Source organism: Nannospalax galili, unplaced genomic scaffold, assembly GCF_000622305.1.
Source record: "Nannospalax galili isolate Female #2095 unplaced genomic scaffold, S.galili_v1.0 scaffold417, whole genome shotgun sequence".
Taxonomy (NCBI): Eukaryota; Metazoa; Chordata; class Mammalia; order Rodentia; family Spalacidae; genus Nannospalax; species Nannospalax galili.
In genome coordinates, this window is record NW_008340785.1 from 4,511,834 (window position 1) to 4,535,908 (window position 24,075).

The 24,075-nt window shown below is 39.7% G+C and overlaps 1 protein-coding gene and 1 pseudogene across 2 annotated transcripts in view; one reads left to right on the forward strand and one right to left on the reverse strand.

Moving 5' to 3' along the window:
* Positions 1–392: 392 nt before the first annotated feature.
* On the reverse strand, positions 393–1,203 carry LOC103736298 (annotated as a pseudogene).
* A 4,767-nt stretch (positions 1,204–5,970) lies between these two features.
* The window catches only part of Gopc (golgi associated PDZ and coiled-coil motif containing), a 50,281-nt gene continuing 32,176 nt past the window's right edge, over positions 5,971–24,075 (forward strand). For both annotated transcript variants that reach the window (XM_008835785.3, XM_008835787.2), the window contains exon 1: positions 5,971–6,478. In XM_008835785.3, the coding sequence (XP_008834007.1) occupies positions 6,191–6,478 (288 nt within the window). In that variant the 5' untranslated portion in view covers positions 5,971–6,190. The remainder of the gene's footprint in view (positions 6,479–24,075) is intronic.

Genomic DNA, 24,075 nt, shown 5'->3' on the forward strand with positions numbered 1-24,075 from the left:
TTGAGCTTGTGTCTCCAAGACCCAGTATAAGGCATGCATTTCTTTACATCAAAGGATCCACGGTACCTTATCTGATATTTTTACTCAGTTTCCTTGGGGAAGGAGCTGCTGAATGCAGGAACATGATGTCTTTCTTGAGTATGGAAACACAATGACTGACCCAACAACTCCGTTCAATATGCAGCCCAGAATCTAGACTTCATTGATCAACATAATCTCAAGGAATATTCATTGAATTTGAATTTGGGCTGGGTTAGGTTCTTGGTTCAGCTTCTCAAACCAGGGTTCTCTCTTTGTCTTTATTCTCCCGCTCCACTGAAAATATTCTTTAAATAAACTGTTTATTTCCCATTGACCTTCCTTCCATTTTGCTTAAGCATCTGCAGAATAGCTTACCAATCGGTAGTTGTTCCAACCCATTCAGTGACCTAAGCAGTGGGAGCTGCAGACCAATCCTCAGTGACTGGCTGGGCGCTAGTTTTCAGCTGGGAACTGATGGATAGGCATAGAAGGCACCTTCAGACCAGTCTGCCAGCTCAGGCTGAACAGCAGTGAACAGCAGGAGCTGTTGTAGCCCATTTTCCCTGACATTTCTCCTTGGTCAACAGCAGCTTGCCCTTCCTTCTCAAACTCTTCAGGATCTCTGTAGAAGTAGAAATCAGGCATGACCTCCGATGGGTACTCGCATGCATGCTCAGAATTTCCCAGGCCACCATCCACCATACCAGCTCCCCTGAGGGAGCTCACTTATTAAATGGAATGGCAATGTCCACATAATTCAAAGGAGAACCTACGTACACAGACTGGTTATTAGGCAGGTTAACACACAACACTTCTGTGAAAAGTTGCTGGTCAGTCCTGGGATCAGACACCACCAGATGTGGCTCCTGGAAGGCTGCTTGGATCTGGTTAGTGAAGGTCCCAGGAGTGAAGTTGCCAGCAAATGGAGTGGTTCCAGTGGAAGCAGCAAACTTCAACACTCCCATTGGTTGGAAATCCTAGATCAAATGATGCTAATATGAGCAGGGTTTTCAATCTCGACAATGGCATAAGCCAGTGCAGATTTTTCCAAGTCCTCTTCAGATTTATGATATAGATACCATCACTTCTCCTTTTGTTCTATCTGGAAACCAAAAATGGTGCTGCAAGGAATTTGAGGACATTGTCCTCCTTCATTTGCAGGACTGTGACGGCTCCAGACATTGTGTGAAAGTTTCCATTTAAGTTAGGATGAAATCAAGAATGATGTCTATGGACCCCCTGGGCAGCCAAGAAAGTGAAAACATTTCTGATTGTCATAAAAATGTGAGGAGAGGGAAGGGACAGTGTTAATGGCCTCTAGTGAGTAATGGCCAGTAATGGCAGCTCGATACCCTACAATGACAGACTATCACACATAAGAAGAAATTCTGCAGTTCAAATGTCAATAGTGCCATTGTTTAAAAAAAAAAAAAACACCCTGCAGGAAACACCAATGTGTAGTTCTATAACATGGATATTGACCTTTCTTGGTTTATCAAAAATGAAAGGCAAAAATAATTGACCTGCATCCTGGACTTACATACTGCCCTGTTTGTAATATTTTGGGAGCCATCCCCACAGAAGGCAAATTATATCAGGATATAGGAATCCCTTTTAAATGAGTATTCCTGTTGTGTTAAAAGGAGGCTTTAACTTTGTGTTTTGACATGTTGGTGAGTTTTTATTAGTTTCACTGGATATCAACATGAGAAGAAAACTTAGAAATAATATAATCAGTAACATCTTTCCTGCTTTTCATAGAAAACTGAATTCCAGAAAAGAAACTGACTAATCAAAATTTTCTCTAGCCTGGGAGCATCATCAGCTCATGATCTGACTATAGAGCTGACTAGCTTAGCACTAAACAGAAAGCTTTTCCAAAAATGAAAAACACAGATTTCTCAAATAAAAAAAAATTTAAAGGATGAAAAAATGTGCACACGATACTTTCAAACAATTGTTTATTCTGAAGCATGTTGAACAAAGTGTAAGTTTAAAGTAAATCAGAAAAAAAAATACCCTAAGCTTCTCTCTTTCCTCCTATAAAAGGAAGATAGCTGGTCATGGTGGTACATACTTATAGTTCCAGTGCTCGGGGGACTGAGGCAGAAGGATAAAGCATTCAAGGCTAGCCTGGGCTACAAAGCAAGTCCCCCCAAAAAATTCTGTTGAAGCATTCTTGTATTTTTTAATCAAGGTACAAGCAAATAAAAGAAAATGTTGGAGGGTATTTAGAAAGCACCTGTTTGTGAGGGGTGCTTATAGAGGTAATCTGTAAGAAACATAAATGACAGAGGTTAATAAGGGGAAGTCTGTTTGATCCGTGAAGGCTGACAAGGTGAGAAATAAACAGTAACTTGACAGTGGATGAAAGAAGAAGAATCAATGAGCAGTAAACTGTGATAGCCATTGTTGATAAACAATGGTTTTAGATAATGAGAGCTGTGGGAAAGGGTCAGTGAAGGATGTGGCCCAGGCCACAGTAGAAAGAACTTAGGGTTAGTCTGTAATAGTGTAAAGGAATATAAATATAGTAACGGGGGTTTAAAAGTTTTTGTCATGCTTTGTTTTTAAGTCTAGGTACACCAAACAAAATATAGTATCTGGGAAGTTTTAACTATGGAATAGAGAAAATAATTCTTGAAGCCACAGGACATAATAAATAAGCCAAAGCATTATTAAATAATCCTTTCTTTTTAGGTTGGAGAGAATATTCCTTTAATTTTAAAGACTAACGTGTATTTTACATATATCTCTAACCCCTGAGACAACATAAAAGTCTATCTAGGTATGCCCTGAGTATGTATAAAAGGCATGTTTTGAAAAGTGACTAATTTTTATAGAATTTTCTAGGTAAATACTGGACTATCTTAATTATTGAAGTTATTTCACAGACAACTGTAGAATTTTTCCCATAGTCCAGGTCTTGAGATTTAAAAAAGATTTCATGTATGTGTGCATACGTGTGTGTGTGTGTGCGTGCATGCATGCGTGTGTGGTGTATATGTTTGTGTTTGCTCTCTGTGTGTGTGGTATATGTATGTGGGGGGGGGTGCACCGGTCTACACATGCATGTGTAAAGCTAGCAGTTGACCCTGAGTATCTTCCTCTGTTCTCCAACTTATTTTTTTGAGGCAAGGTCTCTCACTGAACTCAGGCCTCATAGATCTGGGACACTGGCTGGGTGGTGAAATACCCAGCGTGACACGGGTGCACTTATATACATGTAGGCAAAATACTCATACACATAAAATAAAAATAAATAAATAATAAATACAATATTTACAATAAGACTGTCAAATTGAGTGTGGTGGTTCATTCTATAAATCCAGCAGCTGGGAAGAAAGCAACAGGAGGACTGCCAGAAGTTTTAGGCCAGCCTGGTCTATATAACAAGTTTCAGGCTAGCCAGAGATACATAGTGAGACCCTGTCTCAAAACAACAATAATAATGATAAAATAAAATCAGATTCATTTCAGTTATGTTGTTTTAAATCACTCAGCACGATTTATGTATTTTTAGAAGTTTCTTCCAATCTAATGGAAAACAGAAGTGTCAAAATCGTTTTTTAAACTTTGGGAAAAGAAATCTCACAAGTACTGAAATGGCATATAATTCCAAATTCGGGAACAGACAAGGACACAAATGCAGATGGAGCGCACTGACAACAGATGGCAGCACTTGAACGTCGAGCATATTTTCTACTTGAATGTTCGGCTGTGACTTGCAGAACTGCAAAACTCCAAATCAAAGTGGACAAAAAGTTCTATTGGGGCACCTCATGCACATTTAAAGTAATCACTTACTACCAAGAGCATCTAGGCCATCACCTAGGATGTAGCAGCTACTATGTAGTATAATAATGAGAATGGACAATATGACATTAAACTATTCTGAGACACACAGGGCTGTGAAGGCAGCAACAAAAAGAAATGAAGCTGGGTCCTACAATGCTGAAGGTAAGGGTATTCAACAGCCACCAGAATGCTGGTCACATAAACGCTTAAAATGCAGTTCAGAGTCACCCATAATATAAGGAGCAAATTGAGTAATTTTTAAAATATTGTATGCATGTGATCTATATAAAGGAAGTTATAATACAAAAGGAATTACGAGTACTTTGTGTTAATATTTCTTTTTATTTCAGTATGTTTGTATATGGCTTATATTTGGGATATTTTGTTTGAAAAAGCTTTTAAGGCAGACCTGCCAATTTATTACACTAGTAACATAAAATGGATTCCTTATTATTCTGTATTCTGTTGCTAATACCAAAGACTGATGAGAAAGACAACCACATTGAAATTTTGTCTCAATAAGCTTTCTACCTGTGTGGCTTTACTGAAATACTTAAATTCTCTATGATGTATCTATAAAAGAGTGATTAACCTACCTCCCAAGATTTTGTGAGGATCAAAGAAAAAAAATTCTATCACATAGTGTTTTTAATCACTAAGAGCTATAATCATTGTGGTTTTATGTCTTTCTCCACTCCCACACAGTAATTTTTCATTTATTTCAAGTTCCTGAAAAAAAAAAAAATGCATTGCTACCTAGAGAAAGTGCCTTGGAGTTTGGAAGCTATAGCACTGACGTTCTTGCAAATATTGCAGATGAAAATGCAATCAACTATGAAAAGGAGTGAAGAAACGTGAAAATTCTAGATTTATACTATTGTGTACTAAGGTTCTATGAGATAGTTTCTGCTCACGGGAAGGACCCCATGGCTAGTTTTACTTAGTTAAATTTGCTGAAGCCAAAACACCTTTAAGGCTTGATGCTAACCAGTCTACATTGGAGTATTCACGGTGCAAACTAAATCTGTGGTTTCTTCTTATTGGTATTGCTTTGATGAGCACACAATGGGCTTTGATTGATGATTAATTAGTAGAGTCTGTCCCAAGAACAGATCACAGAAGATTCTGGGCTCAGTCTCCAAATATTCCCGTAGGCAAGGCTGGAGAGACAATTCCTACCAGGCCTACTCTAATTAGACTGTTTTCTCTTGTCCTTTCCAGACTGTCTATTCTTGCACTAGACCGGGGTGGGGTTGGGGAGGTGGAGTTTAGAGGTGGTAGGCAGAAGGCAAAGAGCTCCTAAATATAGATAACATTGGTATTAAAGTTATGGTTGTTTTATTAGGATTTATGTCCTCAATGCCTCAACTGGGGAAGAGTATTCAGTATGTTAATGAACATATGAAAATTACGCGGAAACACTACTAGTTTCTGAAAAAAGCACACTATTTCAAGTTTCTTTAGAAATGTGTGATCTGTGGTGTAGTAAGATGAATACCATGCGTCAAATATTAATGCAAAGCATTTTACCTTATTGCTAAGTGAGTTTTGGAAACTAGGCTCCCAAGTTACCACTTCCTAGGTCGGACAGCTAGCCTGAGGGTGCAGGCCTTGAACCCAGGCTTGTCACTCACAAGAAAGGGTCATCGATTCAGCAAAACCTGACCAGCCACTTCCATGAGCAGCTTCAGGCAGTTTCTGACTACACTTCACCGCCGGGTTTACCTAGAACAGCCCGCGTAACCACCCACTCCACCTAAGCAGGCAGTGGAATGCCTACGGGAAGACGTGGCTACAGCGCACGCTCACGCTCATCCGCGCGCCCATCCCTGCCCCTGACGCCACTGCACTAACTTTCCCAGACGACTTTGGACCGGCTCCCGCCCACTGTGAAGTCAAACTGGAAAGTCGTTCCTCTCTGCAACGTGGACGCCCTTCCCTCCCCTCGGACCTTTCCAACTTGGAAGCACACGCGGTGTCCCCGGGTTTGTCAGGGTGCCGAGCAGCGTTTTTTGCCAGTCCTTAATATGGCCGCTGACAGGCTTGTCGAAGCGGAGGTTTTTCATTGGCTAAGGTCTCAACCTGCCCCGCCCATTTCGTCCCTCCCGGGTGGCGCTTGCTCTACGCTGCGCTACGCATGCGCGGCGGGGCGGGCCGGGAGGCGGGCCGGTCTTCCGTGTGCTGTGGCAGCTTCAGCCGCGCTCTTCCTGCGGCTCTGGGGCTGTGCTGCCGGCGTTGGCTGCTCGAGGTTGCGGGAGGGCACCCGCGGAGCGTGAGTGCGCGCGCGAGGGTCGTCGCGGTGCCAGCAGTTCCCCTCGCTCTGGGAGGGCAGCCAAGACCAGCAGCAGTCGGCGAGGGCCTGGACGGCGCCATGTCGGCGGGCGGCCCATGCCAGGCGGGAGCCGGCGGTGGCCCAGGGGGCGCCTCCTGCCCCGTGGGGGTCTCCCCAGGCGGGGTGTCCATGTTCCGGTGGCTGGAGGTGCTGGAGAAGGAGTTCGACAAGGCCTTCGTGGATGTGGATCTGCTTCTGGGCGAGATCGATCCGGATCAGGCGGACATCACTTACGAGGGGCGACAGAAGATGACCAGCTTGAGCTCCTGCTTTGCACAGCTTTGCCACAAAGCCCAGACTGTGTCCCAGATCAACCACAAGCTAGAGGTGAGCCGTGGGGCTGGCAGCGCTGGCATTCAGGCCCAGGCTGCCCGGGTGCGTTAGATCCCGTTTAAGGTGCCAGGCAGACGACCCTAGAAAACTGCCTCCTGGGGCACCTGGACCTGGAATGTGATGGGAGAGGGAGTTTGTACGTGTGTGAAAGGAAGGATGGGGTGAGGGTGGGGGAGAAAGGATGGAGACCTACGTGAGCCTCCCGGCGTCCTGTCATCCACCTCCTAGCAGCTCACTGTGGAGGAACCGGAGCTCATCACACTAGCCTACCCTGTAGGTGTTTGATTAAGATGCTCTATCGGGAAAGACCTCAGCCCTTCTTTTGACCTGTGGGTTTTGCAGATCTGCTTTCACAGTAATAAACCAGATTGGTGTATTTTCCAGATAGATGCAGCTCTGATTATTTTCATCCGACCCATCCCAGATAAAAGCCTATGTCGGCACACACAGACATGCATGAACTATTTAGGGGAATCTGATCAAAGCTCTTAAGAAAATGCGGTGGAATATAGACGATACTATCGTTGTCTGTCTCGGTTTACATCCACACTTGGTCCTTAAGTTACAGGCAGATATATCTTCAGAGCTCCCTGTCATCATCCAAGTAACTTCTTGAGGTTTAGGTATTTGTAACTTACCAAATTTCGGAAATTTGGGGAGGATGTAAAGGATGATCATTTGCTTTTGTCTTTGATTTTGGGTGGGCATGGAGTAGATGTGATTCCAAAACAGAATTTTAAACCTACCATATTGTGTGGAAAAGTAAATTAAGGCACTATTATAGTATTTATAAATCGTGATATATTAGCATTATATGGAAAGCACTTTCTAAACAGACGATTTAAATAGAGAACCATCTTTCATTTTAAAGTTGATAAAAATGAGATACTCCTGTGATGTGCGAAGTTCTTTTGTACCTTAGCTTTCTTAAGAACTCATCATTGCTATTAGCTTTAATAAAAAGAGTCCATTTTGTCTAAATTAATGTGTTTCAGATTTGCTTCCTGTCTTTGCCTAGTGGTCAACATTCTTTCATATTAGTTAACCACAAAAAGCATGGTGTTACTGATCAATTTACATATCCAGGATTTTGTGGCTCCTTTTTTGAAAAGATTGGAATGAAAGTGCCATTATAGTAGTCATTTGGTGAGAGTATCTCTTGATTTTTTTTTTGACTGCTGATAATTTCAAGAAGTTCATTTTTCCGGTAGTGAAATCATATTTGTTGGTTTTTGAAAACAGTACTTAGCTTTAAAGAACAAAGATCAAGAGGAGCTTTTTCCACATGAGAAATTTCATACCACTTACATCTTTATGTATCTACTGAAGATAACTGGCTTTATTTCTAACTTGTTTTTTAATTATTATTTTTAAAATATTTTGCTTATTGTTTTTATTTTTACGTGTATGTGTGTATTGCCTGCATGTAAGTGCACCCATGTTGTGCAATGCCCACAGAGGTCAGAAGAGGGCGTCAGATCTCCTGGAACTGGATCTGCTGGAGTTGTGGACTGTAGTTAGCCATATGGGTGCTGGGAATGGAGCCCAAGTCCTCTGCAAGAGTAGCCAATGCTCTTAACTGCTAAGCCATCTCTCCAGACCCTCTAACTTGTTTTTCAAATGACCTAGGAAGCTAACCAGTAGTACTTTTGGATATCAGCTATAAAATCGATTTTGAAAAAAGGAATTGTTCAATGAATAGGAGATACTGCTCAGTTTTTTAAAAAGTCTTTAAGTTTTTTAAATAGACATTTCTGTGATAGATTATACATATAATAACTTGTGCATTTTTTTTCAGAACTATACTTACATATTCTACATCCATGCCCTAGTTGTAGGAAGTAGCATTATTTCTCCAAATAAGAAATGCTAGCATGTCACAGTGTGTGTTTTTTCAGTGTAGTGAAACTCCTGATTCAGGTCTTAGAAAATGGTGAGGGAAGAGAGAAAATTTGATTTTTTAAAATTTTATTGTTGTTTATGTGTATTTTCAGCTATTCCTGATTCATGTCTTTGGTGTTCATCTGTACACATGTAGCTCTTTGGTAGTTTTCATAGAATGAGTTGTGTATTGCTGTGGAAAAGCTCACTTAGTTTGCTGCATCTTTTATGTTCCATAAACAGTTAACAGTCCTTGTGTATGAGTGCTTTGCCTGCATGTATGTAAGGGCGCCTGTGCACGCAAAACCGTGGAGGGCATCGGATCCCCTGGAACTAGAGTTACAGATGGCATTAGGTTGTTGGCCACTATGTGGGTGCTGGGACTCGAACCCTGGTCCTCTGGAATAGCAGCCAGTGCTCTTAACCACTAAGCCATGTCTCCAGTCCCTCAGTACTGAAATCTTTTTTTATTATTTATTTTTTTTAAAAAAATTTTAAATTATTTTATGTATATGAGTGTATTGCCTGCACCTCATACATGGTCTACACCCCAGCACAATTTAAAAGATAATTTTTAGGGACTAGAGAGATGATTCAGGGGTTAAGATTGCCTGCATGTATGTGAGTGCACCCGTGTTGTGCAATGCAGCGGAAGTCAGAAGAGGGCTTTGGTTTCCCCTGGAACTGGAATTAAGGATGGTTCGTAGCCGCCATGTGGGTGCTGGGAATCAAACCCGGGTCCTCTGCAAGAGCAGTCAGTGCTCTTAACTGCTGAGCCATCTCTCCAGCCCCTACTTTTTTTTATTTTATGTGTATGAACGTTATGCCTGCATGTATATAAGTGTACCCATGTTATACAGTGCCTGTATAAGCCAGAAGAGTGCTTCAGATCCCTTGGAACTGGAGTTAGGGATAGTTGTTAGCTACCATGTGGGTGCTGGGATTCGAGCCTGGGTCTTCTGTAAGAGCAACCAGCACTCTTAACCACTGAGCCATCTCTCCAGCCCCAGTATTGAAATCTTAAAAAGAGATTTCAATGCATTCTTACCCTATAATTTTTTAGTAATCAAATGAACTAGCTATGTTGTTTTAATATACATGGACATTAAAAATATTTGAGACTGCTTATGGTTTGTATAACAAATATATTCCAAATTCAGTGGGGATTTTTTTTTAGAGATTCATACTTCATAGTATTATAATAAAATATTTTTATATTCCCAAGGCACGAATGACCTCCAGAGTGAGTAATTTGTACCTGTAATCCTGGTACATGGGAGATGGAGGCAAGAGGATTGGGAGTTCAAGCCCAGCCTCAAAAACCATAAATAAAGATAAATGAAAAAATTGATCTTTAGTATCCTTCCAGATTGCCACTTGTACCTAGTCCTTGTGTTTTTAGGTAGTACTGCTTTTCAAATTAATCTGGTATTTAAAAAAACAAAAGAAAACAAAACAAAACTTAAAAATTAATCATAGGTTGATTTTTTTTTAAATTAAATATAAATGACATCCACAATAGCTTCTTGCATAAGCTATATTTGGAAAGAGACATGTATAAGGGTAGGCGATTGTAATAATAATCAGAATATTTTAAGGTAGTACCATTCAAATATATCTCTCAAACTTCCCACAAGCATGAGAATTCATGGTGTATTGAGGACACTTGGTTGATGGCACAGCCAGAGTCACAGGTACTAGTTAGTATAATAGTAGTAGCAATGATCATAATAGCCATTGAAGATATGCTGGAGCAGATCAGCACTTTAAAACTGCTCACCTGTGCTGTGAAATATAATGTTCTGCTTCTTCACTCCTTTAACAACACCACAAAACAATACACCTAACCTGGGTATGGTGGCCCGTGCCTGTATCCTAGCATTTGAGAGTGGAGGCAGGAGGATCAGGAGTTCTAGGTCACTCATCTACAGAGTGAGTTAAGTTAAAGGCCAGCCTGGGCTACATTAAGACCGTATTTCAAAAAACAAAACAAAAAGTACTCCTATCACAACCTCCTTTCCCTCCATAGTTGCTCAACCAGTGTGTCCTTAAAGTGATTTACTATTCATACCATTAGAAAAATGGTTAGTCTTGGTCTGAAGCCTTGTTGATAATGAATTAATGATATACTTATCCTAATGTTGCTTTAAATCTCTACTGTTTTCAGCCCAGGCTGGCTTCAAACTTGGATATATATCCAAGGATGACCTTGAACTTCTATTCCTCTTGCCTCCAGTTCAGGCTGGATCCTCCCTTCTATTCTTACAGGATACAGTGTAAGTACATTTGAATAGAGATGGCTCTGAGGTTTAAGAGTACTTTGCTCTTGGAGAGAACCATGCTTAGTTCCCAGCATCCATTGGGAACTGGTTTTGGGTGCTCTTGCAGTAAGGCAAGCAGTGTCCTTTAAGGAAACTTTTAGGGAGCATCCCTTATTTTCTATATTATGCCTATGTATAATAGATGTATATACAATTAAAGTCAGATGTATTATAGGAAAGGGCAGGTCAGTAGAAAAATAACTACATGACCTAATCTATCAGTCAAAACAGAGAACCGTTCTTACTACGCCCCTTAAAACTTTCTGTAACTTCAGTTCCAGGGGATCCAGTGCTGTCTTCTGTCTTCTTCAGGCACTAGGTGTACATGTGGTAGCACATACAAACATGCAGGTGAAACATTCATACACATAAAATAAATCAAAAACAACGTTTTAATTATATACATAAAAAAGAAACTGTTGGGACTGGAGAGATGGCTCAGCAGTTAAGAGCGCTGACTGCTCTTCCAGAGGACCTGGGTTCAAATCCCAGCACCCACATGGAAGCTAACAACCATTCTTAACCTCCAGTTCCAATGCCCTGTTCCGGTACCCACCGGCAGTGCACAATCTAGTGCACTTATATATATGCAGGGAAAAATACTCATACACATAAAATAAAAATAGATAAGAATTTAAAAAAGTGTCTAAGTTTGATTGTTGGTAGAAGCAGAGCAATCTATTGTTCGGAGATGGGCACAAATGTAGCCTGATGCAGGTGGGTAACAGGAGCATTGGAAATAGCCCGTAATGTTTGGGGGTCTGTAGTACCCCACTGGCCAACCACTCCAAAACAAGTAGCCTGTTCTTGGCACTGGACTTTTTGTTAGCCTGCAGTGTCTAACAGGGACATTTTATTTTAAAAAGGGGGTAGCCCCACTTAAAGTCTATTGTTTTTTTTTTTAGTTTTTGGACTTCTCTATGCACCAGGCCACTATAACCTTTGTCAGGGCAAGATGCATCCTTATTTTGTACACTAATGTACAAAATAAGCCCAGTGTTATGCTTGTGGTTGGAACTCAGTGAATACTTGTTTAGTGAATGTGTTATGGTGTGGAAAAATTGGAAGAAAAATATGTTTTCATGTCTAGGCTGCAAAACACTTTGGAAAGAAATAGTGACTAAGGAAATTAGTAGTCGTTATGAATGGATAGAAAAAAAACCATGGAGTGAATAGATAGAATTTTCTCACAAAGCTTTCCTAAGCTACATGAGCAGACTTGCCATAAGGAAGGTATTCTTTCCTACCTTGAGGAATGGCAGAGGTTTTCAAATTTGACCTTCAAATGTCTTTTCATTGTGTAGTGTGTTCTTGAGTTTTAGAATGGAACTCTTTGGCCTTCGATACTTTTGCATAGTAGGAAAAACACCACCTCAGCCACAGGGAGAAAAAAGAAAATAGAGGAAGATTCTTTCTAATAAGAGGGGATTACATGAAATGATAATTTGAATAAAAATAAAGGAAATAGAACAAATATTCCTGCTAGTTACATTGTTCCTTGACTTTTGTCACAAGAGATAAGACCTTGTGGAGAATGGTTCTGCTTCTGCTGTCAGATGTATTGCAATCCTTTGTGTGAGAATCTTCATGGTAACACTTTTATTTTATTTATTTACTTTTATTATATGTGTGTGAGTGTTTTGCCTGCATGTATGTTAAGTGCACCACATGTGTGCAATGCCCACAGACTCTAGAAGAAGGGCATCAGATCCCCTGGAACTGTATTTACAAACAGTTGTTAGCTGCCATGTGGGTGCTGGGAACCGAACCTGGGTGTTCTGCAAGAGCAGCCAGTGCTCTTAACTTCTGAGCCAGCTCTTCAGCCCCCCATGATAGAATTCTTTTAAAAGTTTAATTGTTAGGGTAGGGAAACAGTGATGACAGACAAAATGGCATTGCATCTTTTAGTGAGAGTAGATAATCTGTAAACGTTCTCATTAATTGGGAGGTGAGTATTAAATTTAACAGTAACTTGTAATAAATTTGTGTGTGCATGTGTGGAGACCAGAGGTAGATGTTGGGTATCTTTCTTGGTTGCTTTCCACATTGTTTTTTGAGACAGGGTCTCTTATTGAGCTTAGAGCTCACTGATTTGGCTTATCTGCTGGCCAGTAAGCTCTAGGAATGCTTCTGTCTCTGCCTTCCCAGCCCTAGGATTATAGATGTGTGCTACAGTAGTTAAGAATATTAGAAAAAAAGAAGACTGAGGCCGGGTGTGGTGGCACACGTCTACACGTCTTTAATCCCATCACTCGGGAGGCAGAGGCAGGGGGATCTCTGAGAGTTCCAGGCCAGCAGGAGTTACAGGGAGATCCTGTCTCAAAAAGACCCAGAGAGAGAGAGAGAGAGAGAGAGAGAGAGAGAGAGAGAGAGAGAAGTATGAGACTGGGGGAGCTGGAGATGTGTCTCAACAGTTAAAAGCATTAACTGTTCTTGCAGAGGACCTGGGTGTTTCCCAGCACTCATATAGTGGCTATCAGTTGTCTGTAACTCCAGTTCCAAGCGATCCAATGCCTATTTCTGGCCTGTATGGGCATTGCACAACACAGGCGCACTTACATACATGCAGGTAAAACACATAAAATACATTTTTATTTATTTTTATTTTATGTGTATGAGTGTTATGCCTGCATATGTGTAAGTGCGTGCACCTGTGTTGTGCAGTGCCCACAAAGGACAGAAGAACTGAAGAAGAGTTCTTCAGAACAGTTCGGATCTCCTGGAACTGGAGTTACAGATGGTTATTAGCAACTGTGTGGGTGATGGAATTCAAACCCAGGTCTTCTGCAAGAACAGCCAGTGCTCTTAACCGCTGAGCCATCTCTCCAGCCCACATAAAATAATTTTTTTAATATTTTATTTTATTTGTCGTTATTGCCTGCATGTAGGTAAGTGCACCCGTGTCGTGCAATGCCTGTGGAGGACAGAAGAGGTTGTCGGATCCCCTGGAACTGAAGTTATGGACAGTTGTTAGCTGCCATGTGGATGCTGGGATTCAAACCTGGGTCTTCTGCAAGAACAGCCAGTGTTCTTAACCACTGAGCCATCTCTCCAGCCCCATAAAATAAATTTTAAAAAAGATTATATTAGAAAAAAGTCATATTAGCAAGGAATTATCTTGACAGAAAAGTTTGGATGTTTTGAAAGAGTTTATGATGAGAAATAGAACCGTAAATGACTGCATTCACTGGATGGTGGTGACGATCTATGGTGCTATTTAGGTAAAATGCCTCTTTGTGTCTCTCAGTTCTGATAGTACCTCAATTTTTTTTTTTGTCTTTTTGAGACAGGGTCTCCCTGTAGCCCCAAGCTGTCCTGGAACTCACTATGTAGACCAGGCTGGCCTTGAACTCACAGAGATCTGCCTGCTTCTGCCTCCCAAGTGCTGGGATTAAAGGCGTGCACCACCATACCTTTGTGCAATATATTTTGAATTTTTGAAATCTAATTTATGATTAGCATATAATTATTGTACTTATGAGCGTGATTATTATTATTATTATTATTATTATTATTATTTGTAGTCTTTTGGGGGGTTGGGGTCTCCCTGTAGCCTTAGCTGGCTTGGAACTTGAGTGTAGACCAGGCTGTCCTTGAACTCATAGAGATCTATCTGCCTCTGCCTCTCAAGTACTGGGATTAAATGTGTGCACCACCACACTTGACTAATACTAATCATCTTACTATACCATAGAACACTGGAACATATTTATCCTATTTAAGTATAACTTTGTAGACAAATCTTTACCCATCTACCCTTCTCAAGTCCCTCTCCTGCCTCTGGTAACCACTATTGTACTCTCTACTTCTGTGGAAACAAATTATTGAGCCAGATATGAGTGAGACCATAAAATACTTGTCTTTCTGTGTCTGGCTTATTTTACTTAAGACAATATTCTACATATTGCTTTGTATTACATTCTTTTGATGCCTAAATAGTATTCCATTGTGTGTGTGTGTGTGTGTTCACCATTGTATATGTATACACATTTTATATACTACATTTCTTTTATTCTTTCATCCATCAGTAGGTTCCTAGGATGATTCCTCATCTTGGCTATTGTGAATAATGCTACAGTGAACATAGGATTCTGTATGTCTTTCTCTTAGACTGATTTCATTTCCTTAGGATATATACCCAGGTTGTGGGATCGCTGGTAGTTATATTTTGGTTTTTTGAGGAAACACTATACTCTCTTCTATAATACTATCCTACTTGGATTTCCTTTTTCTCCATAATTCTTGCCAGCGTTTTAATTGGAGGAGATAATGCTTTATCATAGATTGGATTTTGATTATTTATACTCTGATGAACCCTGATGTTAGACACTTTGTTTAAAACTGTGCCTTTTGGCAGTTTGTATGTGTTCTATTGTGAAATGTCTACTTGGGTATTTTGTCCACTTTTTAATTGGTTGATTGATTAGTTGTTGAGTAGTTCGAGTTACTCTTGTGCTTTGGTTATTATCCCCTCTCAGCCATGTCGTTGGCAAATGTATTTTTTCAATCTGTAGATTGTGTCTTTGGTTGTTTTCTTTGCCATGCTAAAGCTTTTTTGTGTGTTATAATCCCATTTGTCTATATTTACTTTTGTTACCTGTGTTTTAAGGCTTTATCCCAATCTAAAACATTGATAAAAGAGATGTATTAGGGCTCAAAAAATTGATAGATAGCTCATGTTTGTGGATTATAAGAATATTGTTAAAACATCCATGCTACCCAATGAAGTCAGTGGGTTCAGTTGCACATCCTAATCAAAATATCAATGATGTTCTTCACAAAAATAGAAAAGTTCTAAAGTTTGTATAGAACCACAAAAGACCCTGAATAGCCAAAGCAATTGTGAAAGTAAAAAGAGCAAAATATATTACTAAGCTATAGTAACCCAAACAGCAACAAAGTGATAGAAAAATAGACCCAGAACAATGGAACAGAATAGGGAAAGAGAGAAATCCACATATTTGCAGTGAGCTCATTATTGACAAAAGTATCAAGCATAGCTGGGTTGGGGAGGTTCACATGTAAGAGAATGAAATTATGCCCTTTTCTTACTATGTTTAAAAAAAAAGTCAACTCAATGGATGAAGGATCTAAATGCAAAACGTGAAATTATGAGAAGAAAACACTGGAGAAGCTTCGTGACACTGGCCGTGAGTTCTCAGTTGTCTCCTCATTCTGTTCCATTCCTGATGTTGATGATCACATTTTGAGGGTCCGTGCTCTAGAAAGTCTTACCTGGAGTTGATTTAATGCCTTGAGTGAAGTCAAGTCTCAGAGACTTCCTGGAATGAGATTGTTTCATCTTTTATGAGTTCTAGGGGAAAAGTGTCTTGTCAGTTTTTCTTTTTCATTTTTTCTAAAAATGATCAGATATAAGAGAGTGGAAAGATTGTCTACCAAATAAAACCTTTAATTGTGCCTTTGCTTTTAAGTGTTTTTGGTCTATCAGTTAAGGTTGAAGGTTGTAATTGACTGTTTCCTCTTTAGTTTACTCTTCACTAGTTTAAGGGTAATCTAGTAATTTCCACAAATTACTTTAATCTCAGTTACTTGTCGTCCTAAACATAAAAGGTTCACAGTGATCTTTGTTTCCTTACTGAAAGTTAGTTTTTCTTTCTTCCCGCTCTCCCTCCTTCCCTCTCTCCCTCTCCCTATTTCCTCCCTCCTTCCCTCTCTCCCTCTATTTCCTCCCTCCTTCCCTCTCTCCCTTCTTCCCTTTCTTTTCTTCCTTTTCTTTTCTCTCCCCCTCATAGACTTGCTGACACCAGAAAGGGCCCTTTTGACCTAAATGAACAGTACTAAAAAAGATTCAGGTAATTATCATTCAGTAGTTTGCTGCTAGCTCCGAATAAAGTTTATGGTGTAATGTTTGCCTTGTAAATGTCTGAATTAAATTGTTCTGAATAAAAGTTCCTTATTCATTTGGGGTGGGGGATGTAGTTTAAGACAATGAGGTGATGAGGTTAAAGTGCTTTGAAATCTGTTATTTAGTTGTGTCCAGCTGTTTAAATCCCAACTTCCATTTCCTTAACTATTAAAAAAAGAAAACCTTGAGTATGATAAGAATCAAAAATAATATGTATGCCTGCCATATGGTAGGTAGATGTTTGCTTTATGGTAGTGTGAAATTGTCAGTACATTAAACATGTACTGTAACTGTAGAAATGCATTTCTCCTTCTAGCTTCCTGTATGATAATTTGGGTGCTGTCTGGCTACTTAGGTTAACCTTAGAAAGTAAGCAGCTTTGATTGTGTCATCCAAGTATTAATTGTCGTAATCATAGTCTTTATGTTCTCTAAGGTCTCTTCCATTCTAAAATTCTATTATGTTGGAATGGTAGCTATTAAAAATATGTAGAAATTTCTAATCACTACATAAGGTTTACCAATAACTTACTTTTCATAGTGAAAATGCTTATATTTTAAGCAAGAAAAGAGTTACTTAAATATTACCAAATTTGGAATAAATTTGAAATAGTTTTGTTCCAAAAAGATAAAGTTGGACTTTGAATTTTGATGCCTACATCATCATTTTAAACTATTATAAAACTTTTGTGTTGTGTAGCCTGTGGAGAAATTACTTGATTTAATCGTGCCATATAATAGACCACTTTCAAAAGACTTGCACATGGCCACATTTTTTTCTTGTCCTTTTAGGATATAATTAGATGGTTTGCATTTGCATCTCCATTAACTCCATAAGTTTTGCTCCTCTATTAGTAATCATGTTATTTGTGGATTAAAAGATAAAACTTAGTAAGGCAACCAGACGATATATGCTTGCTTGTGAATTGCACAACATACCCAACCCTGCTCTGTTCTTACCAGAAAGGCTTAATAAACATTTAGGTTTAACTTCCAGTTTACAGGAGATACAAGGAATAAAAAAAATTAGAGGATACCACATAGAAACAAGACAAACACATCATGAAGGCAATGTAGTAGAAAAAGAGACAAAAATTGTTATAAATAACTGATACTAAACATTCTGAGTGTTAGCATAAACAACATTATAATTATTTTATTTCAGAGACCATAAAATCCTGTAGGATTTTTGTTGTTTTACAAAGAAAAGCTTTCTAGACCATGCTTGTTTGTACTTTAAATTAGAGCAGTCTTCAAAGTGTGCTGAACATTGTCTAGTGGGATATGATTTTAAATGTTTATAATTTTTTCTTTGGAAAATTTGTTAAATAAATGAAAAGATGTAAGATATCTTTATGGTATAAGTTAAGTTTTTTTTTTCCTGCCCCTGAGTTTTTTTCCTTTAGGAAGATTTATGAACTTATAGAAACTGTCAGTCGGAGCAGGGGTATAGCTCAGTGGTAGAGCACTTAATCTAACATATGTAAAGCCAAGTTTGATCCTCTGTATTGAAAATTCAAAAACAAAACCTGCTATATACTCTTGTATCAAAATAGTGGAAATGAAATTCTCCTTTATTTAATATCTTGTATATGTTTATTATATATGATGATCCAATTGCTATTATTTCTTTTAGCATTTAAATTGTAATGAAATTTACTCCTGGTTTGGCATCATAATAAACAGTCTAGGCATGTGCTCTCTGATACAGTTGGCCTATTAACTAGGCCATTGTAGCTGTTGTGTTTACTTGAAGTATGGCTAGTCTTGATGGAAATGTGCTACATGGTCCATATAATAGATTTGAAGACTTAGCATTTAAAAATGTAGTATCTTGCTGGGGGTGATGGCTCACGCCTTTAATCCCAGCAGGAGGCAGAGGCAGGCAGATCTCTGTGAGTTCAAGGCCACCCTGGTCTACCTAGTGAGTTCCAGGACAGCTGGGGCTACAGAGAGACCCTGTCTCAAAAAGACCAAAAAAAAGTAGTATCTTGGGACTGGAGAGATGGCTCAGTGGTTAAGAGCACAGGCTGCTCTTGCAGAGAACCCAGGTTTAATTCCCAGCATCCATGTGGTAACTAACAGCCACCTGTAACTCCAGTTCCAGGGGAATCCAGGGCCCTCATCTGGCCTCTGTGGGCATTGCACAACGTGGGTGTACTTACATACATTCAGGTAATACACTCATACTCATGTCATAAAAGTAATATTTTTTAAAAATATAATATCTCAATAAGTATTGCATTGATTGTGCTTCTATATGTTGTGTTAAACTATATTATAGAAATGTATTTCACCTGTCTTTTTAGTTTGTGTGTGTGTGGTTTGAAACAGGTTCTCATGTAGCCCAGACTAACCTCAAACTCGCTGTATACCTGAGACTGGCCTTTAATTCTCAGTGTACTTGCCTGTACCCAAGTGCTGGAATTATAGAATATGCTACCACACCCAGCTCCTGTTTACTTTTTTCTTTTTACGTTTTTATTTGTTTTGTGTGTGTGTGTGTGTGTGTGTATGTGTGTGTGTACACATGTGCAATGGAGCACATATGGAGGTCAGAGGACAACTTGCAGGTGTCACTTCTTGCCTTCTACCATTTGGATCCTGGAAATCTAACTTGGGTTGTTACCCTCATTACTGAGCCATTTTGTCAGTCCTATTTATTTCATTAATGTAATTATCAGAAAATGCTTAAATCACATATGTGACTGGTTTTTCTATTGCACAACATTAGGCTAAAATCTCACAAGTTTCCTGTTATAATACAAATGGGAACTGAGAATTTCTTATCTAAGGAGGATCATGATGAAGACACCTTTGTATACTTTTAACTTAAAAGACATTTTTTTTTTTTTTTGCAGAGAGGAGAATTGAAATCACATAGAAAACTTAAGGACAGACTCTTCAGCAAAATTAGTTGTGGAGGCCTGTATCCTCTCAAACCCTAGAACGTATGAAGGCAGAAATAACACGGCCTGTACACATCTTGTGTGGAGGAATTCCTGTGTGGCAAAAGGACTGGAAGGGAGCCCAGACAGATCCCAAAGGGAGAGAACATCACCTTGATTGGGAAACTTGAATAGGCAGATCAGAGAACAGCTAGCAAACCTCTCTCAGGCTACCCTGAATGAAAACCATGGGGTGGAGGAGGTGTACTGACACACTTTAAAAAGCTAAAGATTCAAAACCTTTGAAGCTTTAGAAATTTCCAAGAGGTACTGTCTCGTGTGTTTGTGTGTGTGTGTGTGTGTGTGTGTGTGTGTGTGTGTGCGCTGAAGAGGCCAGAGATCGTCTTTGGGTGTCTTTCCCCAATCACTCTCTACCTTTAAAAAAAAAATTGTTTGTTAGTTTGCGTGTGGGTGGGCACATGCCCTGGCTTGCATGTGTAAGTCAGAAGACAACTTTTGGGAGTCATTTCTCACCCTCCACGTTGTCGAGGTAGGGTCTGCCTTGGTTTTGCTGCTGTGCTGCATATTTCAGGCTTGTTGGCTATGCTGGATAGCTTCACTGTCAACGACACATTTGGGAAGAGGGAACTTCAATTAGGGGATCTCCTCTTTCTGATTGGCCTGTAGGCATGTCTGTGAGACATTTTCTTGATTGTGGAGTAATGGGGGAGGGCCCGAGGGCCCAGCCCACTATTGGTGGTGCCACCCCTGGGCAGGTGGTCCTGGGCTGTATAAGAAAGCAGGCCAGAAGAGCAAGCCAGGAGTAGTGTTCCTCTGTGATCTCTGCTTTACCTTCTGCCTCTAGGTTCCTGCCCTGAGTTCCTGCTCTGACCTCCCTCATTGAAGGACTCTACTATAAATGGAAATAAACTCTTTCCTGCCCAAGTTAGTTTTGGTTAGAGTGTTTTATCACAACAGTAGAAAGTAACTAGGCTTGAAGTTGGTACCAGGACTATTGGGGTATTGCTGTGAAGGACTTGATCATGGTTTTTGTTTCTTTTTCTTTCTTTGAGAACTGTAGAAGTGTTTGGAACTTTGGGCTAGAATAAGTCATTGAGTACTTAGAGTGTAATGGGCTATTCTCTTGCAGCTTGGAAGATAAGAATGGTGAGAGAAGTGAAGACAACGGAGGCTTGGCTTGTGAAGTTTCAGAGGGAAGTTTGAGAGTTCCTCAAAGACTCTATCTGGGCCGCTAGTATGGTACTTAGATTCAGCAGACAGACAAGCACTGGAGAATGGCTGGGGATGTCAACAACACAGAGGACAGTAACAGGGATGACAGAGTATGTGGGCTCCAGTATGTGGGAGGGGGGAGACTATGGGAGGGTGCCATTTGGGAAGTGGGTATATAGATGAATAAGATTGTATGGGATGTTCTGTATGATATACACATAGAAAAATCAGCAAATTTAAAAAAAAAGACATATTTGAGGAGGAAGCATAAAAATTTACTTCATGTTAAATAGTAGAGGTGATAAACATTACCAGTGAAATCTACCTGATGACTTTATATCCATACTCAGGTACTAAGGATCCAAGTGTAACCAACTGTGACTAGTAATCATCAGATACATAGAGATTAAAGACACATATGCAAACATCTAAGTGTTAATATTAAAAATGTAGGAAACAGCATATTTTAAAATGAAATGGAGATCTTTAAAGGGTAAAAATTCATTTAATTTTATATCTTACAGGGGTTATACTAAGTTCAATATTGTATAACTGTATTAATTCAACTGTGAACCTAAAAATTTATAGCCGCTTTTGAAAGAGATGTATGCTTGCTCTGGAGCGTGTTGCTGAATATGTTAAAGATGTAATGAAATGCGTCTTCTAATCATGTGGTTATTAAACTTAAAAAAAAAGAATCTATAGAAGTGAAACCTTTTGTGCTTTACTGGGACAGTAGATACTGATCAGCTGAGGCTGAAGAATTAGCTGTGATTAGCAAGAGACCAGCATCACTGAAGTGAAATTTTCTAAGAACTATTTCCTCAGTGTCAGCACATAGTGGCTGTGGTCCAGAGGGGGCTGAGGCTATAACCCAAGCTAGAAGCAGATCTTGGTAATATGTTAGAGTCTCCCACATGGTACTGGTATTGGCAACATGATTTGAAGGGATTATGAAGAGAAGCCAAGGTTTTGCACCCTGAGAGACCAGGAGAGGTCATTGGTGAAGGTACAACCTCAGCTGCAGTGAAGACCCCCAGGATTGAAGGGGCCGTGGAGTAAAGCTCAGGCCTGACACCCTGAGAGGCGGCCATTGGTGAAGGTGCAGTGAGGCCCCAGCATATTGAAGATGCCAGGATCATGGGATGAGCACCATGGACCATGGCAGGTGTGGAGTAGAGCCTGCCTGAGCCTACAAGGTAAAGCTGTGTGTGCTGTGGATGGCAGAGCTAGAAGAGTGGAGCTGCTTGAGCCTTTTGGAGTTCAGAAGATGAATCAAATTCGAGATATCAGGCATTGACCTATGCTACTGAACTTTTAGGTGTGCCCTGGTTCTTCCCTCTTGAAATAAGACAGTATGTAACTTCTTTTGGATTTTATAGGTGCCCACAGTTAAGAGACTTTTTGTTTTGTTTTGTTTTGTTTTTGTTTTTAAAATTAAATTTTTTTTTGAGGATTTCATACATGAGTTCGGCATTTACATCATTTTCACCTATCTCATTCCCCCTCCAACTCCTCCTTTGTTCCCTCCACTCCCTCTCCAGCCTTTTAAGTTTTGATTGCTATATAATACTCTCCAGAAGTTGCATTGTAAATTTAGACTTTGAGCAGCAATCTTTGTGTGTGGTGCATGTGTGTGTGCATGTGTGCATGTGTGCGTGTGTGCATGTGTGCGCGCGTGTGTGTGTGTGTGTGTGTGTGTGTGTGTGTGTGGTGTGTGTGTGTGTGCATGTGTGCGCGTGTGTGTGTGTGTGTACGTGTGTGTGTGTGTGTGTATTTTTGCCTTCATGCTTGCCAACATTTAACACTCCTTTTTAACTTTGTCTCACTTACTGTATGAAAACGATATGACTGTGTTACTTTTGTATTTCCTTGACTTGAGATTAAGCATTGTGATGGCTAATCCTGGGTTTCAGTTTGACTGGATCTGGGATTAACTGAAAGGAGAGAGATCTTCTTAATTGGATCATCTGAAGCTGGAAGACACGTCCTAAATGTGGGTGTTACCTTCTGATGGCAGCCTGTATAAAAGGCCACAACAGAGGAACATTCTGGGCTTCTTGCTGCTTGCCTTCTCTCTTGCTGGTGAGTTCATCTTGCTGCTGTAGACTGAAGACTAGCTGATCCTTTGGAATTCATCAGACCTTCAGTGCCATATTAGGACTACTGAGACATCCCGCCTCGTGGACTGAGTGACTACGGATTATCAACCTCTCCAGTGTGGTGCAGCCATTGTTGGACTGCTCGGACTCTATCCTGTGAGCTAAGCTGATAAATCTCTCTATACATGTATTCATTCTACCAGTTCTGTTTCTTTGGAGAACCCTGACTAATACAAGCATGTTTGTATGGTCATTGGAATTTATGTTTATATTCAACTGGACTCTTAATTTTGTTACAGATGTTATATCAACTAGTATTGTGTTAAATATTTAATATTTGTTTTTAAAAATTACTTAATAATCACATGATTAGAAGAAGCATTTCATTATAGCTTTAACATATTCAATAACAATTTCCAGAGCAAGGATACATCTCTTTCAAAAGTGGCTGAAAAATTTTAGGTTCACAGTTGAATTCATACAGTTACACAATATTGAACTCAGTATAAACCATATAAGACATAAAACTGAATGAGGTTTTAACCTTGAAAAAGATCTCCATTTCATTTTAAAATATAGTTTCCTGTTTCCTACAGATTCATTTTTAATGCTACTAACACTTAGATGTTTGCACATGCGTCTCTAATCTTTATATATCTGATGATTACTACTCACAGTCAGTTACACTCAGATCCTTAGTACCCGAGTATGCATATAAAGTCATCGGGTAGATTTCAATGGTAATGTTTATCACCTCTACTAATTAACATGAAGTAAAATTTTATGCTTCTTTCTCAAATATAACTCATATTTTTTATTTGTTATTTTTGTGTGTATATCATACAGAACATCACAAACAATCTTATTCATCTATATACCCACTTCCCAAATGGCACCCTCCCATAGCCTACCCCCCTAGCCCAATGGAGCCCATATACTCTGTCATCCCTGTTACTGTCCACTTTGTTGTTGGCGCCCCCAGCCATTTCCCAGTGCTTGTCCATCTGCTGAATCTAGTCAGCCTATCTAGAGTTTCTTGTTTTAGGAAAATTAGCTGTTCCTCATCTAGCAGCAATCAGTTTTCAATATTGCTTTAGATAAGATTGGGATCTGCTGTTCATTTTCCCAGTTCTATGCTGGGTAACTGTCTGCAAGTCTCTTGGCCAACAACTCAAAGGAAGGTATCTCCTGTCTGGCATTGTTTCTTGTTATGTAGCCCTTAGCTACACACATGGACTCTTAAAAAATTATATTGACCCCTTTAATCTTTGATTATACTTTCCTTTTGGGTGTTTAAGACC